Here is an 18,037-nt window from a genome sequence, read left to right on the forward strand (position 1 = left end):
ACTGGAAAAATCATGCAGGCAAAGTTCAAGCTCCTGCACAACCACTAGACTAACCAAGAAGTCACCCAGAGCTGATCAAACACCTGAAGGTGACAAAGCTGCAGGTGGAACAAAGCCACTGGAGGCAGGGACACTGACACCGAGTCCCAAATGAGGCCCGGCCAAGTTCATACCCGAGACAGAACCAAATGGGATTCCCACCAGTCTATCAAGCACCCAAACCTGGCAAGCTGGGAAAGAAACAGATCTCTGGCCAGCTGACAACACAGACCTGCTGGGGACCCAACCCAGCCAATGATCGAGGTTGCGGAAGAACGAACGAGAAGAGACGAAGCCAGGTCACCAAGACTTGTGCCAATCTAGTAAAAACATGGAGAGTCAGATTCAAGCCAAAAGTCAAAGCCCAGAACAAAAATCTGATGCCCCACAATGAAACCTAACCAGTCCCTGTACTTCAGGTGAATAGGGCATACCAATACACATCCTGGAGACCCAAGGACAACATCCAAGTGTCCGCCTGTAATACAAGGCAAACCTGAGCTAAAGTACTTATGCGTAAGGTCAGAGGCAGGGAAACAGTTAATACTCTATATATTTTATGAGGGTTAACTTTCAGCTCTAAATTGGGATGGATAGTCATTGAGCACTGTCACCATCTTAGTTAACATATATTATTCCTCTCTCAATAGGTATCAATTTTGAGTACCAGAACACAAAATTTAGTTCAATGCCTGCAATTTTGGTATAGCGCAATTATGTTAATTTGAGGCTTTGTTTAATAAATAAAATACACTACTTTCATACATTCATATATTAAAGCAAATATAAACATACCTTCTGAATTATTCATAAAAATTTGAATTTACAATATTCATACATGGATTTTGATATACAGTACACATATATTCATTAATTTTGTAACGCTCATTATAATTTTCATTTTTAACTATACAAAGACACATAGTTTAATATAGTTTGATAAAGATTTGAAATTTATAAAAAAAACATATCAACATTAAAAATGACCAATTTTTAAATATTTAGCTAGCATTATTATATCAACATTAATACAGGCTTAATGACCAAAAAATGAATCATGCTTCAGAGGAGCCTCTTGCTTTTACCAAGAATGTTCTTTACTAGAGACATTGGAGGCACAGAACAACTGAAAGGGTCTAGCATTGGGCCTTCAACCCTCAAAAAAATCCATATATATTAGGGCGACAGGACAAATGAGGAGCTATTTGTCTAGCTTACTCACCTCTCCAATTTGATGCTTGTACCTCCTCAATTCATCTACCAGTACATAAATGTTACCCACGAGATAAACAGCGACTTTTTCTATCCACTACTCTCGTCATACACTTTTTCTTTATTGTCTGTAATACTCTCTTCTTCTACATTACCAACATCCTTCCCAGTCTTGTTTGCACTTTCATCTCCTACACCATTTTCCACATTTGCCACATGCTTATCAGATCCATTCACACACAAATCTGCTTCTTGTGGCACAGCTTCCACCACCTTCACCACAGGGACTACTCTATACTGGTCCAGGTCCCCTTCGTCCTCATCCTCGGCATCATCATCACTACCTCTGTCCTGACTCTCCGCTTCCCGGAACTTTGCCAGCCTTGCTGCTGCATGACCCAAAGGTGTCCTTGCCTGCTGAAGAATATTAAGAAGACAACACATTACACACATTTATAATCATTATGAGTACACTTCTGCTTAATAAAATATAAAAAAAAAATTAACTAGTATTTTATATGCATAGGGTCAATTGCTGCTCAGCCCATCCTCTCGAATAGCCACAATGTCACAAAAATTATATACTAAATTGCCCGAGCCTAACCTAACTCAATCATTGGACCCACTATTAGAAAACATGTACAGTATAGCATCCCATCAATTTTGTAAGATGCTATGATTTGTTGTCAACCATATTTTGACACTGGGGTTTTGACATCAAAATATGATGTCTTATTCGAGAGGACAGGTTGGCTCTATATTGATCAATACATACAAGATTTGTTGATAGTAATCAATATACAAATAAAAACTTCAATTTTAAAAATAAACCTTCTTACACTTGAGTTTTCAAGTTGTTCATCATTTCCTGATGAAACCTCGGATATGTTGAATTTATGAAGGGGCAGTGTTGCCATCCACTTGAGCATTGGCTTTTCCTTGATCTCCGTGTTAACTATCGAAGAGTCAATATATTTTTTGCGGAATTCCTGGATCTTCTGTGCTGCTTCATCCCAGTTGAGCGGCTGTGAAAATATAGCAATAATTATATTTGCTTCATTAGTCCCTCCATCATTTACACCCTGGATTCATACGACATATGATTAAGTTCAATTCCCTCAGAACGGCAAAGTTGAAATTACGTTTTCTGTTACCAAAAGTGACAGCCAATCTTTACACCCATATTATAACAGACATTCCATCTTTTAACTGAAAACTGTCAGCATCCAACAACACTGGAAGATTTCATACAGGCCACATGATCTACATCAAACCTGCACCATTCTTGACCTAGCTCATTTGACCACTCCAGAAATTAACATCTAATCAAACCGACAACATCCACTTTGGCTGATATTACTCTGTTCTCAGATATGAATGGCCAGCAGCAGGAAAAAAAAAAAAAAAAAAAATATCTTTAGAGCTCAGATTTTTATTGTATTAGTGTGTAAGTTATTAGAAAAGTGGTATCAGAAGCAGCAGATCTTTGTATGTAATATTTGGAGCCCAAAACAATATATAAAGCATCCTGAAATTATCTGCTAAGATGAATCGTTTCCTTGGTTTTTATGAACCAAGAAGATTATTTTTTCCAAACTGGGTCATATAATCTTAAAGTAAACATCACAAGGGGTCCCAAACTTCTTAACCAAAGATTTCTAGCTATCTAATAAGTACTGTACCTATATTATAAAATTTACTGTAACCATAACAAACCTCATGGATGCCATCAGTTCCATATCTCTTATTGTATTTGTCATAGTGTGGCTCCTCCAGTACTAAGCCAAGCCCAGGAGCAATGGGAACATCCACACGGTCCTTCCCCCAAGCCCTGGTGATGATGTCAGCCTGAGCAAGCCCCTGACTGATGGCCATTGTCAAACCAATCATTTTGCGAATCTGGTGCAACATAAAACTTTGACCTGCGAAAACATAACACACAAACATTCATATATAGGATACTTATATACATTAGCTGTAAATACTAAGGCTCTTCTGTTTGACAACAATTTGTCTGATAGATATGCATTCTTACCCACTTTTATAATGTAAAGACAGAATTTGTTGAGCTGGAGCATGCTAATTTCTTCTATAATGCACACTTCTGCATTGGCATCTACTATACAGTATATAAAGCATGTACTGGGAATGGGCAAAAAAATAATGAATGTCAAGATGATATCTAACTTCAAGGACACACAGATCTTACATTTAATGCTTTACTGAATATTTAATGGGTAAAACAGTAAATTCTATGTTTATCTCAATGACCTATTTAATGCTTCTCTACCCCATGAAGTGAGAATCAAGCACTCAATGAAATGAAACGTATATTTCTATTGGGTCCTCAAGTAGCTCACTGAGCTAATGTTGATCCAGCCAAGCCTTGGGGAGATGCAGCAGGCCTCCAAGACCCTCCATGTTAACTCTTCCCCACCTACATACACATCTACTCTTCCACCTGCATGAAGCAACTACTCCTTCACTTGTACATACACCTACTCTCCCACTAACTCATAGACACCAGTATAAAAGTCAACGTTTAACATTCCTCATCACAATGTGATGAAAGTGTAACAGATCACTGCAAGTATTTACACATCATTTACTCTCCTTTCATCAGAACTACAGATCCCACTTGTATCACTCCCCATACTGCTGAAGAAAATGGCATAGCAATAATAATTTAATATGCAACAACAACAAATATGACTAGAACCAACATGTCAGTAGAGTACCTTTAATTTTGATAACGAGCCATTCCAAGCCATCACGCTCAAACGGCTCACCACAGTCTATGTCCATGATATAGCGGTTCGCACTTGCATCCTGGGCTTTTCTGAAAAGATTACCTATCTTCATCTAATATACATTTTACATATTCAATGTTTGTTTTCCATACAAAACCTGATATGTGTATTTTAATTATCTTTGTAATATAATTATTTTTAATTCACACAATACAGTACTGAAAAAATCCAGCTTAGAGTGCAGAATGTTGACCTGCCTAAACTGCACCAGATCCTTACCAAATTATCAGAGGAAAAACGATCTTGAATTATGAGCAACTAAATGGAATAGCTTAGAAAAATAATTAGATTATGTGGGTTAATATCAATACTGTATAATAATTATACCCATATGTAGCTATGTGATTAATACAATATCTATACTGGATAAAGATTAGAGCCATGTATGGCAAAATTATGAAACAAATACATAGTTATGATAGTCGTGATAATCTGAAAGTCCAAGAAAACCCAATCAAAATTACCTACAGGAAATGTAATGCACTAAGAAACATCGTCCATGATACCATCATTCTGTCATCAGAATGATGGCATCCTGAAAATCCTTCTAGCAAAAACACTCTTGACCTATTTAGTTTGATTTCTATGTAGCATCATTTAATATTAACACTGCAAGTTTCAGTGAGATAGCCAAGGTAATCACACGACTCACTTTCGGGCCGTGAAATTGTGGAAATTGTGAGTGCCTTTATACAATTCCAAAGTGGCTTTAAGTTGTTCCAAAACCTCGGGAGTAATACGGTAGTCCTCATTCATTATCTGCAATGTTGAAATCTAATAACACTTGTACTGTAGAAAAATATTGCATGATCACATATAGTTAAGCCATTTTGCATGCCATTAATAAAAAGGCGGTTCACGCATACAGGTCTTTCTCAAACAAATAGACGGTACACCTTGATATGTAGAACACTAAAACCTATCATCACTTCTACAGTATAGATATGGGGTGGGAAGGCATATACCATACAGAATTGAAAAGTATTATAAATCAGAGTAAAAAATAGTGACATCCATTATTCTCATAACAGCATTTCCACAATCAACACATGGGATGACAATACTGTATTGCCACACATTAGCAAGAAAGCTTCACAAGTATTTGAGCTGTTTCTTGGATTCTCTGTGAACTACTCAATCTAAGGTATTACAGCAAATTTTCAATTATTCATTGCCTCTTAACAAACTGCTTCTATTCAGTCCTGTTCAAAAGTTGTGTCATTCACCTGCATAAAGCAATTTATCACAAACTTACAACCCTTACCTGCTTACTTTTATTTTGGGCCTTCCTCCTTTCCTCCTACCATGAAGATCAGTCACATACACTTTATTTACCACTCTCACTTCATCCATTTACTCAACAGCTCTTGACCACTCAAGCAAATTCACCTATACTGTACTTAGATTCACACATGCATTCACATTCCATACTTGCCCATACATTTATCATTCCTTATTATATCTATCCTCCTAATACTGTACTCCATATATGCTCTTCAAGCACACACATAATTCTGCAAAACTTGTCATTGTGTTACATTAGCAAGACAGTTGTCACTTACTTGCAAAAGGAACAAAATACAGTTAGAAACATGATGACTCCAGATAAAATAAAATTTCAAAGCCCAAAAGATTTTGTCAAATTATGCAAAAATGAGTTGGCCAATCAGGACATAGTTTTTTATATATGTTAGCATAAAAAGTCCTAATCAGCTCATAACTTGATTGAAGGAAAACAGAAGCATTGGATTACAAACATATTCAACACAAAGAGCCAAAGCTCAACCATCACAAGCACAACTAGGTGAGTACATATGTATTTGAAAACATGTAGAGATAGACATCCATAAACAATAGAAAATTATTTACATCACAATACAGGTACCAAGTACAGAATAGTATAGACATATTCATTGCTAGTTCAAAAGGTTACCCCAAGAATTGCAGGCACAAAACTTACTTCTGTTAAAGGAGCAAAAGCAAAAGAAGGACACATATACGAGTAAGTGCGCGAGTCACACCACGACTTGCAATTGAAGCTTTTAGTTGTGCGACGAATAGCCATCACACGTATCTGAGAACAGAGGTGTTCATTGATAGCACCGACCATATCTGGTACATCCTCAGCTGAAAAGTAAAAGTAATGATGATCAATATCATAACCAATCATCTTGACTTCAGCTGTCTAATAAGCCACTGTCCACTATCCTACACAGACTCACACTAACCAAACCTGTTAGTGTATTTTGACCACTGCATATTTAAAATGCAGTACAGGTATCTATTACTGCACAGACTAATATTACATTGTTCATGAATGAAAATCTTGATCAATTTTTCACAGTACTGTATCTCCTGTGTTTATACTTACGAAGCTTGAGTGATATTACTTGACGCGCTGCAGAAACACCTTTGTCTGTCCGTGCGGCACGTTGAAAGTGGAATATCTGAGGGCACGTACACCCTTCGTCGGTTACCAGGTCAGCACGTAACATGGCTGTTAACAAGTCATCTTCTATGGTACGATAGCCAGGGTTTCTGTGGACACAATACAATAACTCTTGTTGCTCGAGACAAAATACTCAGCATAACAAAATAAACTTAATACAGTGCAACCTCGGTTGACGACTGCCGTAAAGTAAGGTTTTTTTTGGTATATGACCTCAAATTCATCGTAAAATTTTAATTGGTGTATGATAGTTTACTTGGAAGACAACGCCTATTCGTACTCATATGGGTTGAACGAGCGTGTGATACTGGGGGCACGGGGCAAGGCACTAACAGTTTGTTTACAAATCTATCCTGCATAGTGACGACTGCAGCTGTGCTTGAATTCTATGTGAAGAATTTCATTGTTTGCCTGCTTTTTTTGCTTTTTTAACATACTGTATGTGAATTCTGAGACAATTCTATTACAAATGTTCCAGAGATGTGTAAATATTTCATTCAAAATGATCTGCTACCAGAAATCTTAGCCAAATATTCCCAGTTTGTAACTGTAGGTAGTAACTAAGTGATTGTAACCTATCTACCGCTGCCCACTCGATGGAGGGGCGGTGTGCAGGACAAACATATGTGGAGAGCTAGAGTCACAATTGATATGTCAGTTGCTTAATTTAGAAACTGTACTTGTGGTCGATCTTGACCTTCCTCATTTATTAAGAAAAAGTGTGCAGTATGCAAAGAATTGCAAAGTTTGCTGAAAAATGTCACCCAAATCAAGCTTTAGCAGACCATTGTGTTAACCTTTTTAATGACAAAGTGATGTCTCACTTCAGATAAGTGTTACAACGTAGAGGAAAAACAAGTGTCAATAGACAGGTTTTTAGTGAGACAAACAAGCAGTGAGCCATAACCAGGTCCTAGTGGCATGCCTGCAAAACGTAGAAGAGAGAGTACCCCAGAAAAGTCATCACTGCCTGATATTATAATGGAAGGGGACTCCCCTTCCAAACACTAACACCTCTCCTTCTCACCATCTTCCATATGCCAACAAGAGTCGTCATTAAAGGTAAGATATACATACTGTATTGTAGTCCAAAATGAGTGGTATTCAGTATAAAAATTTATTTTTAAGTTAATATTTTTGGGGGTGTGGAATGGATTAATTCAATTTACATTATTTCTGATGGGAAAATTTGCTTTGGTTGACGATGCATCTCTGGGACCGGATTACAATCATAAACGAAAGTACTACTGTATAAGTAAAGAAATAGCACTATATTTTATAATTGCATTCAAAATACTGTTCCAGGATATTTAAATTGTGTTATGTAGTGTATACAAATGCTTGATGGTTACTACATATTAAAGACATTGTGAAAAAATTAATTAAATTTTTGTAGTTTTCTTCTTTTAATTTTCTTGTTTCCTATGCAATACATGTATAGTATGGCAATCCCAATGCTGTGCCCTGTTTTCTCATTTTTATATTTTATTTTGAACTTGCTGAACAGTTGCTTATAAGGTATAATTTGATAGAGCTAATGTTACATAAATTTCCATAAAGTCAAGCCACTCACCTTTGCATGCCCAAATAACCTTTTCCGGAGTAGGCAAGGAGCAACGCATATTTCCTGCGTTTTCTTCTGACAATCTCCCTGCCATTTGTTTCAGCTAAGCCATCCAAATGAATACGTTTTGTCTGGGGTTCTGTTGTCTCCGGTTCTGGCGCACGCTTAATACTCCCTCCTGGTTAATGAAAGTTCTTGATAACTCTTCAGTTAACTATGAAGAAATAGCATCACACAAAGCACATGATAACAATGATCTTGAAAAACCCAAGGAAATTCCCAACACTTCTTATAAAACACAATTATATAAAGTGCCTCAAGACTGAACTAGTGAAAATTTTACCTTTACTGCTTAGCAAAAACAGTATAAATACAACTTCATGTGACCAATTTTTAGTGCTAAGAGGAGAGAGAAAATTAAGTAAACATCCAGCTTTCAGTTTCCTGAAAAACAATTTTTTTATGTAAGGCATTCAGTTGCTTCCTTAGTACAAGATCTGAATACTCCCCTAAGTAGGATCTGGAACAATCTAGTAAGATTTATATGCCCATGATGCTTCACATAATAGTTAAAATGATTCACCGACACGTGTATGCTCTTTTCTAGAATCTACAGATGTCCACCACTCTCAATATAGTCTTCTGCAATCATCCACTGACATCAGAGTTTGGGGATTCTGAAACTCTGACCTTACCTTTGCATCCTGGTACCTCTGAACCTCGATTCTCCCCACGGTACCGGGGTTCTCTCTCCTCAGTACCTCCCCACGATTCCTCACCTATATCACTATTACAGGGGCTGTAGTTGGTCTTTGACAGGCGACTGTCTTCTCTCCTCGTAGGCTTGAGGTTCTGGGATGTGGAGTGCTCTTGACAATAGCTACTTCCTGCCCCTGTAGTTGCTTCTGCCACCATTCTGTGGCAGCTGCATCTCACCAATGTTAGTCATACTGGCTTAGCATTTTCTCCTGATAATTTTATTCCATTTTGCCATTGTTTTTATTTGGCTTCATTCCATGTGATAATCTTGTTTTAGTTGGCAACTGAATACTATAGTTTACAAATCAGGCAGAAAACTATACTGTATTTTGAAACGCCCCTTTCTGAGAGAGGCACTCTGTTCCTTCCTCAATGCCCATATCTTTTTTTTGTACTTTTGATTGGTTTTCTCGTAGTTTTATCAGTAGTTAGAATGTGACTAGGCTTGATGAACGGGCTCTCATGTGGTGCCGGTCCCAACACTTGTTTTGGTGCAACAGCCAAAGGTGGGACTTGGGAGCTAAATAACACAGTGCTTACCTAGGGGAGTAGGATACGGCCTAAGGAAGCGACTGAGTACCAGACACTCAAAAAATATAAATGGAAACACAATCCCTGATGTCTCTGACCTTAGAGAACCATCACCTTCCCTGACTTCATCACACTTACCCTAACATCCTCCCCACCTCTTTTCTCCCCATATAAGCACTAGCCATGTTAGCGCTTATTGTTTCATTGTTCAAAGATTTGGGTTTGGAAGAAATGCCTGTCTGTTTTCTAATGACATATGAAAGCTTTAATAATTTATTTATTATTCACTCCTAAACTTCCTTCAGGCATTTTCAATGTCATATATTAATTTAGGTCTATAATCAAGTCATGCTCTTTGGCAAAATTTACATTTTAAATCTAGGCATTTTTACTGCTGTTGCTTTTATTAAATTTTATATTATGGGTTTATAACATCACATGGGTAAGTGGTGCCCAGTATAATCACTGGGCAAACTAAGCCCACCCGCTTTATCACATGTTTATTCAGACAACCGCCTTACCTCTCCACTTTATCGCCACAAACCCAAAATAAATAACTGGCATATCCAGATAAGTAGTGTTCGGAAAGCATATGGTCATCTGTATACATAACTTGAGGATGATAATGAAATTAACTCTTCACCATCCATTATATTTACTTAATCCTAATTTGTAGTTCAAATTAAATCTCGATACAATATCTATCAACGAATTAAAATACACTGATGGTTAAAGTTTCAGCATGATTGAAGAGATTGGTTATGTCAGAAAAGATAGTCAGCCAGGTACTAGTTATATTGCCTTCTTATTAATGAGAGCTCCACCTCTATAAACTCACCCACCTCCCTCTGAAGTGTTATTAAACACGATGTACCGGGTGAAAGGCCCAGTACAAATCTGTCAAGTGGAAGTCAAGTGTAATATATTGAAATAAACAATGATAGAGACAGAAAGTATGTGTCAAGAGCAAAAACAGTCAAGAACTTGCCAAAATTTTTAATTTTATGGAAAGCCTTGTGATGAAGAAATAAATTACAAGAAACACTAGGATCCTGCAATATACAGTACAATACAATAGTTAGAGGTCATCACAGAATCACACATAAGATTTCCTTTCAAAACACTGACCATGGTGGATTGCATCAAGGTCACCGTGACTGTCCTTTGAAGACGCCATTGAATTAAATGAAAGATTTTGTAAACAAGTTCCAGCAGCAAACAGGAAATGTAGTCCAGGCACCCGACTCTTTGCAGAAAATGCAGCGTCAAGTAGCCGATAATATCCGAATAAACCTGGAATAGCATAAAATATTTTCTGTAAGGTACAAAAATTTGAACATTTTTTTTTTTTTTTTGTCTATCACAAAATATGCCAGATGTCTAACATGCAATGAAACATTCCAAGGAAGAAACTGTAAATATATGGATTGATACACTATACAAACAGAAAAACTCATGAATGTATGAAATCACGTGTCTGATTGTATGCAGCCGGTATAATGCCCTCTAAAATAAACAAAAATATTTGCCTAGTAAGACTCGTGAAATAATTGGTAATTCCAGTTAACTGGTAATTTTTTAATTGAAAAAAATCGCCACATTAAGGATATGCAAATATAATACCATAAATTATAACTATCATTTAACTCAAGTGTGAGAGTGAACTCCTCTCAACAAGTGAATAATATTGAGCCTGTCACAGAATAAATCACTAAAAGCAGTTACACCGATTGATCATCACCAAATACATTTAGTAATTTACGAAACTTGATTAAAAAGTCAAACAAAACCCACAAACTAGTGGTGGTGGTAATGAAGTGAAAGCCTGGGAGCCTACCAGTGTTTACAGCCATGTGTTCGTGTTCTTCAAACTCTTCATCCGGATTATCATCTGGGTCATTGATCCACCTGGCAAGGCTAGGAATCCGGATTCACATCAAAATGGCTGCGGTAACGCAAATAATAATAATAATAATGATGATATCAAAAATAATAATGATAATAACAATGTACATAAATTACGGAAGGTCTGATTACAGTGGTTTCATAATATGTATTTATGTTTCTTATGAAGCCACTGTCGTCTAATACAGATGGCTTCGTTCTCGACTTACAATCTGGGATTCTGGGTTTGATTTATGTACAGTTCAATGGTTTGCTACGTTTCTTTTTACCTAATACAGCTCTTTACCTAGCAATAAATAGGTGCCCGGGAGTTAGGCAACTGCTTCATCTTGGAGAGGCAAAATAGAAAAATAGAAAAGATTCGTGCTAGAATCATTGATTTCACCTTTCATTTTTTTTTTTACTTTGATTAAACTTAAACATCTATACAAATCCCTAGCTCATATATCGCCATAGGATCAAAAGGGCGTTGATAAATTTTCTTATGTTTCCCGGCTTGTTCTTGGGGCTTCAAACATAAGTCTGGAACGCGGCTTGGCTAAAAGGTGCCGGGATTCTGGGTGCCCTGGAGGCTCCTGTGTTCTCTTTGGTCATGAAGGACGCCTGACTCTTGCTCCACTAGGGTAGCTACCCTGCGTGTGGTAGCCGGTCCATATCCTGCGTGTGGTGTGGGTGGACTGTCCACACCCTGCGTGTGGTGAGGGTGCCAGGTCCATACCCTGCGTGTAGTGAGGGTGCCAGGTCCATACCCTGCGTGTGGTGAGGGTGCCAGGTCCATACCCTGCGTGTGGTGAGGGTGCCAGGTCCATACCCTGCGTGTGGTGAGGGTGCCAGGTCCATACCCTGCGTGTGGTGAGGGTGCCAGGTCCATACCCTGTGTGTGGTGAGGGTGCCAGGTCCATACCCTGCGTGTGGTGAGGGTGCCAGGTCCATACCCTGCGTGTGGTGAGGGTGCCAGGTCCATACCCTGCGTGTGGTGAGGGTGCCAGGTCCATACCCTGCGTGTGGTGAGGGTGCCAGGTCCATACCCTGCGTGTGGTGAGGGTGCCAGGTCCATACCCTGCCGCGGGTATGAAGGATGTCGCGCCGCTGCAAGCGGTCTAAATTGTGTGTTGTATGTTTTTATTGCCGTTTGACTTTGTATTATTTTTACGGTATAGACTCCCGTATAGCTCGGTCGGCCGAGCGAACAGCACGTTGGACTTGTGATCCTGTGGTCCTGGGTTCGATCCCAGGCGCCGGCGAGAAACAATGGGCAGAGTTTCTTTCACCCTATGCCCCTGTTACCTAGCAGTAAAATAGGTACCTGGGTGTTAGTCAGCTGTCACGGGCTGCTTCCTGGGGGTGGAGGCCTGGTTGAGGACCGGGCCGCGGGGACACTAAAAGCCACGAAATCATCTCAAGATAACCTCAAGAAGATAACCCGTTTTGCTTCCATTCCGGAACCGGATCGACAGGGTGCATACGGCTATTTCAGTCGTCGGCCTAATCTTTACTAACATCATCTTATGAATTACCTGAATATACCTGATGAACATTATCTCTCTAGTGTCCTCGATGAGGACATTAATCTGACAGCTTGCCGAAGGTCCTCCTTATTTGTCCTAATGACTTGATCGAGCTGAACTTTGAACTGCAGTAGTGTTTAGGCATTTAACTGCTTCGACAGGTAAGCAGTTCCATGGGTCCATAACCATATGGGTGAAAAAGCATGTTTTCTGTCCTACATTGTAGCTTGTTGAGTTTGAAACTGTTGCTCCTTGTATGTGTTACATCTGGCCTTATAAAGAAATTGCCTGTATCAATATCCTCCAAATTGTTATCCACCACGCTAGAAGAAGTGGTTAGAGGTGTTTGTTTGGGTTTAAACTGTTAGTAGATAGAGGTATGGGAATTGATTTGGAGGAAGGAGGTAATAAAAGTATGTGTTTGTGGGAGAAAGGAATTGGCAAAACGATCAGGGAAAGAGAAGGTCCGCAAAATAACAATTCACTTAGGGTATATTACACTAACAGTAGAAGTCTAAGAAATAAAATTAACGAATTAAATGCTCTTGTCTGCACAGAAAAAATAGATATTATTGCACTTACCGAAACGTGGATGAATGTAGAAAATAGAGAACTATTAGCTGAATATCAAATATATGGATTTAAACTATTTCACACAGATAGATATATTAGACGAGGAGGTGGAGTAGCCATATATGTTAGGGACAATTTGAAATGTAGTCTCAAAGAGGGAATCAAAACAGAGCCACACACAGAAACTATTTGGATTGAATTAAACGAAAAAGCTAATAATTTTATAATAGGAGTAATATATAGGCCACCAAATTTAGACAGAATGGAAGCAAAGCATCTATGGGATGAAATATCTAGAGCATCTAGATCTAACAGTATTTATGTCATGGGTGACTTTAATTTTAGCGGAATAAACTGGTTGAACAAAACAGGGAATAGTGAAGCAGAAGATTTTCTAGAATTAATTGACGATTGCTTTCTTACGCAACACATTAAGGAACCAACACGGGAAAATAATATTTTAGATTTAATGTTAACTAACAGGGAAACGCAAATTAATGACATCGAAATAGGGAGTGAGCTAGGGAGCAGTGATCACAAAGAAATCAGATTTAGCATAGAATGGAATAGACCAGTAGGAGAAAATTCTGTTAAAGTGCCAGATTTTCGAAAAGCTGATTTTAATAGCCTAAGAAATTTTTTGGGTCAAATTGATTGGAAAGGCTTGGGTATGGGGTGTGGGCCGGTCTTGGAGCGAGACATGAACCCAGCGATAGGTGACTTAAATGGGGATTTCGATGTGGATTCAATATATAACTTATTTAAGAATATTCTAAACAAAGCACAGGAACGTAGTATACCATACAAATTGAATAGATCGTATACTAATGACCCAAAGTGGATAACAAAGAATTTGAAGAACCTTATAGGTAAAAAGAGAGCTTGGTACAAAAGGATTAAAAATGGGGAGGTCACTTTAGAACAGGAATTCGTACAACTGGTTAGAAATGTTAAAAAAGAGATAAGGAAAGCAAAAAGGAACTATGAAGTTCGCATAGCAGGGCAAGCAAAGACAAATCCTAAAGGGTTTTTTCAGTTATATCGTACTAAGACTAGGGAAAGGATAGGTCCATTAAAAACTGAGACAGGTCAAATAACAGATAGTGATGAAGAGATGAGTTGTATTTTTAATAAATATTTTGTATCTGTATTTACTAAAGAGGAACTTAACAATATGCCTTCAGCCGAACAAGTCTATGTGGGTGGGGACGAGGACAGGTTGACGAGTTTAGCAGTTACCAGGGAGGATGTTCTTAAACAAATAGTAAAACTCAAACCAAACAAATCCCCAGGGCCGGATGAAGTGTTTGCTAGGGTGCTTAAAGAATGCAAAGAGGAGCTTTGTGACCCACTGTCAACCATATTTAATAAATCAATAGAGTCAGGCAGAGTGCCAGAGTTTTGGAAAGTTGCTAATGTGATACCAGTTTTTAAGAAAGGAGATAGATCACTTGCGTCTAACTATCGACCAATTAGCCTAACGTCTATTGTGGGAAAGTTACTCGAATCTATAATAGCAAATAAAATTCGTCTTCATCTTGAAAAACATAAATTAATAATTGAGTCTCAACATGGTTTTATAAATGGCCGTTCATGTTTAACAAATTTGTTATCTTTTTATTCTAGCATTGTTGAGGCAGTTGATAGTGGTAAGGAGTGCGATGTTGTATACCTTGACTTTAGCAAAGCTTTTGATACAGTGCCACATGAAAGACTGATTAAAAAAATAGAGTCTCATGGTATTGGGGGTGCTATATTAAGCTGGATTAGGGCATGGCTATACCAAAGGAAACAGAGAGTTAGTATAAATGGAATCAAGTCAGAGTGGGAAAATGTTGTAAGTGGAGTGCCTCAAGGCTCTGTCCTGGGACCTCTGTTGTTTATAATATATATAAATGATTTAGATTCAGGTTTGAGTAGCAACATTTGCAAATTTGCCGATGATACGAAAATCGGTAGGGAAATTAATTCGGAGGAGGACTCACTATCACTTCAAGTTGATCTAGATAGGGTTTTGAAATGGTCAAAGGATTGGCAGATGCAGTTTAATGCTGATAAATGTAAAGTTCTGAGGTTAGGTAATGATGATAGAGTTACAAGATACGAGCTAGATGGTGTTGTGATTGCGAAGTCGGATTGCGAAAGGGATCTGGGAGTTATGATTAGTAAGAATTTAAAACAAAAGGATCAATGCATAAATGTTCGTAATAAGGCAAATCGGACACTTGGATTTATTAATCGCAGCGTTAGTAACAAGACACCTGGTGTGGTTCTCAAGCTATATCTTGCTCTAGTTAGGCCCCATTTAGATTATGCAGTTCAGTTTTGGTCGCCATATTATAGAATGGATATAAATTCACTTGAACGTGTCCAGCGTAGGATGACTAAGTTAATTCCCCAAATTAGAAATCTTTCATATGAAGAAAGATTAACAAAGCTTAAGTTGCATTCACTGGAAAGGCGAAGAGTTAGGGGTGACATGATAGAGGTTTACAAGTGGATGAATGGACATAACCGGGGGGATATTAATAGGGTATTAAAAGTATCAACACAGGACAGAACACGAAACAATGGATATAAATTGGATAAGTTTAGATTTAGGAAAGACTTGGGTAAATACTGGTTCAGTAACAGGGTTGTTGATTTGTGGAACCAATTGCCGCGTAACATTGTGGAAGGGGGGTCCCTCGATTGTTTCAAGCACGGGTTGGACAAGTATATGAGTGGGATTGGGTGGTTATAGAATAGGAGCTGCCTCGTATGGGCCAATAGGCCTTCTGCAGTTACCTTTGTTCTTATGTTCTTATGTATGTTCGGTATTCTAAGAGTTTTTTTTTTTTTTTTTTTTTTATTTTTTTTTTTTTTTTTTTTTTTTTTTTTTTTTTTGAGATATATACAAGAGTTGTTACATTCTTGTACAGCCACTAGTACGCGTAGCGTTTCGGGCAAGTCCTTAATCCTATGGTCCCTGGAATACGATCCCCTGCCGCGAAGAATCGTTTTTTCATCCAAGTACACATTTTACTGTTGCGTTAAACAGAGGCTACAGTTAAGGAATTGCGCCCAGTAAATCCTCCCCGGCCAGGATACGAACCCATGACATAGCGCTCGCGGAACGCCAGGCGAGTGTCTTACCACTACACCACGGAGTTTCGATGAGATCGGCCGTCATGTCTGGTTTGCAGTGTTGTCGGGCTTGTGGCCCTCAGCCGTTCCTGCTGTAGCGAGTAATCCTTATACTCGCTCCATTATCTCATCATCTTAATGGCATAACTAATTACACAAGCTATAATTCTATCCCTATTTACAGGTAACGGTTTTTCTACCCTCCTATCTTACTGTGAGGTGTAGTCACCGTATTTAAGCAAGCGATTTGAGAATAGCAAAAACACCATTTGGTCACCATTTGGTCCGGGAGACATCTCCTGTCACGCAGGGTGCAGTCGCGCCTCCACAGATCTCCAGTATCATCTCTTGATACTCACACGGGAGGCATCTCCCGTCACGCAGGGTGCAGTCGCACCTCCACAGATCTCCAGTATCATCTATTGATGCTGGTGATGGCTCAAAAGGGCCACCACTTACGAGCTATTCATGCCTGTGCCACCTTTTGGGTGGCTTCATATCTTAACACATTCACAAGGGAGACATCTCCCGTCATGCAGGGTGCATTCGCACCTCCACAGATCTCCAGTATCAGCTCTTGATACTGGTAATGGCTTAAAAGGGCCACCACTTACGGGCTATTCATGCCCGTGCCACCTTTTGGGTGGCTTAATCTTCATCAATCATCAATCGAATAGCAAAAACACCATTTGGTTACCACTTGGTCCGGGAGACATCTCCCGTCACGCAGGGTGCAGTTGCGCCTCCACAGATCTCCAGTATCATCTTTTGATACTGGTAATGGCTCGAAAGGGCCACCACTTACGGGCTATTCATGCCCGTGCCACCTCTTGGGTGGCTTAATCTTCATCAATCAATCAATCGAATAGCAAACCAGTACAATCTCCAGTCAAGAATGTAGCACTTGGCGTAGGCAGTTCTAATCGACCCAAGACGCTACAGCTTCAACACAGAGCAGACAGCAGACTACGACCTCATCCAGCTACAACGCTCTCCCACATAGAGCTCCGCGACTCCGGCCACACTCAGCTCTCTGCTCTGCTCCAGGCTTCGTCTCAACGTCTACGACACTGCTGTATCTAGGACTACTAAATAAATATGAAACTCACTAACTAAACACTGTGTATCTAATCAACCCAACAGCGTAACTAATCGTACGTTACACTGGTATGGGAGTCGACCTAGTTCTGGAATGATTTTTGTTACCCGGTGTTAAACTTTCTCCAAGGCAGAAATGTCCTTTCTGAAGATGAGGTCTCCATGTTTAGATACAATAATCCAAGTACTCACCTAGTTGTGCTTTGGCTCTTTGGTCCTACCTCTCAACTGTCTATCAACTGGTATACAGATTCTTGAGCCTATTGGGCTCTATCAAATCTGCATTTGAAACTGTGATTGAAGTCTTCCTGCACCACATCACTGCCTAATGTATTCCATTGTTAACTACTCTGACACTGAACAAATTCTTTCTTTCTTGGGCGCACTAGAAATTTTGTATTTATTTATACATTCTTACAAGAATGTAAGAATATTCCTACATCCTTGTACAACCACTAGCACG

The 18,037-nt window shown here is 38.9% G+C and overlaps 1 protein-coding gene across 3 annotated transcripts; it reads right to left on the reverse strand.

Annotated features, from left to right (window-relative positions):
- Positions 1-796: 796 nt before the first annotated feature.
- Positions 797-11,280, reverse strand: LOC123746920 (pseudouridylate synthase 1 homolog). Of its 3 annotated transcripts, none has more exons than XM_045728835.2 (10): positions 11,202-11,280; positions 10,493-10,657; positions 8,084-8,252; positions 6,433-6,599; positions 6,022-6,188; positions 4,714-4,820; positions 3,990-4,090; positions 2,968-3,173; positions 2,091-2,276; positions 797-1,665 (listed from the first exon to the last, which is right to left on the reverse strand). In XM_045728835.2, exons 1-10 carry the CDS (start codon positions 11,215-11,217, stop codon positions 1,342-1,344), a joined length of 1,608 nt encoding a protein of 535 aa, XP_045584791.1. In that variant the 5' UTR covers positions 11,218-11,280; the 3' UTR covers positions 797-1,341. The 3 variants fall into 3 exon arrangements, with proteins under 3 accessions (XP_045584791.1, XP_069177746.1, XP_045584794.1); XM_069321645.1 differs by having other exon boundaries at positions 11,159-11,236; XM_045728838.2 differs by having other exon boundaries at positions 797-1,668; positions 11,159-11,236.
- Between the last annotated feature and the right edge of the window lie 6,757 nt (positions 11,281-18,037).

The sequence above is a fragment of the Procambarus clarkii genome, chromosome 10, assembly GCF_040958095.1.
Source record: "Procambarus clarkii isolate CNS0578487 chromosome 10, FALCON_Pclarkii_2.0, whole genome shotgun sequence".
In the NCBI taxonomy this organism is placed as follows: domain Eukaryota; kingdom Metazoa; phylum Arthropoda; class Malacostraca; order Decapoda; family Cambaridae; genus Procambarus; species Procambarus clarkii.

Bases quoted from the DNA above. Each gene is read 5' to 3' on its own strand.
- LOC123746920 (XM_045728835.2), bottom strand. The intron at 4,821-6,021 runs GTAAGTTTTGTG...TCAACATTGCAG, and splicing joins CTTTTGCTCCTTTAACAGAA to ATAATGAATGAGGACTACCG. The intron at 3,174-3,989 runs GTACTCTACTGA...ATGTTTTCGCAG, and splicing joins GCTCGTTATCAAAATTAAAG to GTCAAAGTTTTATGTTGCAC.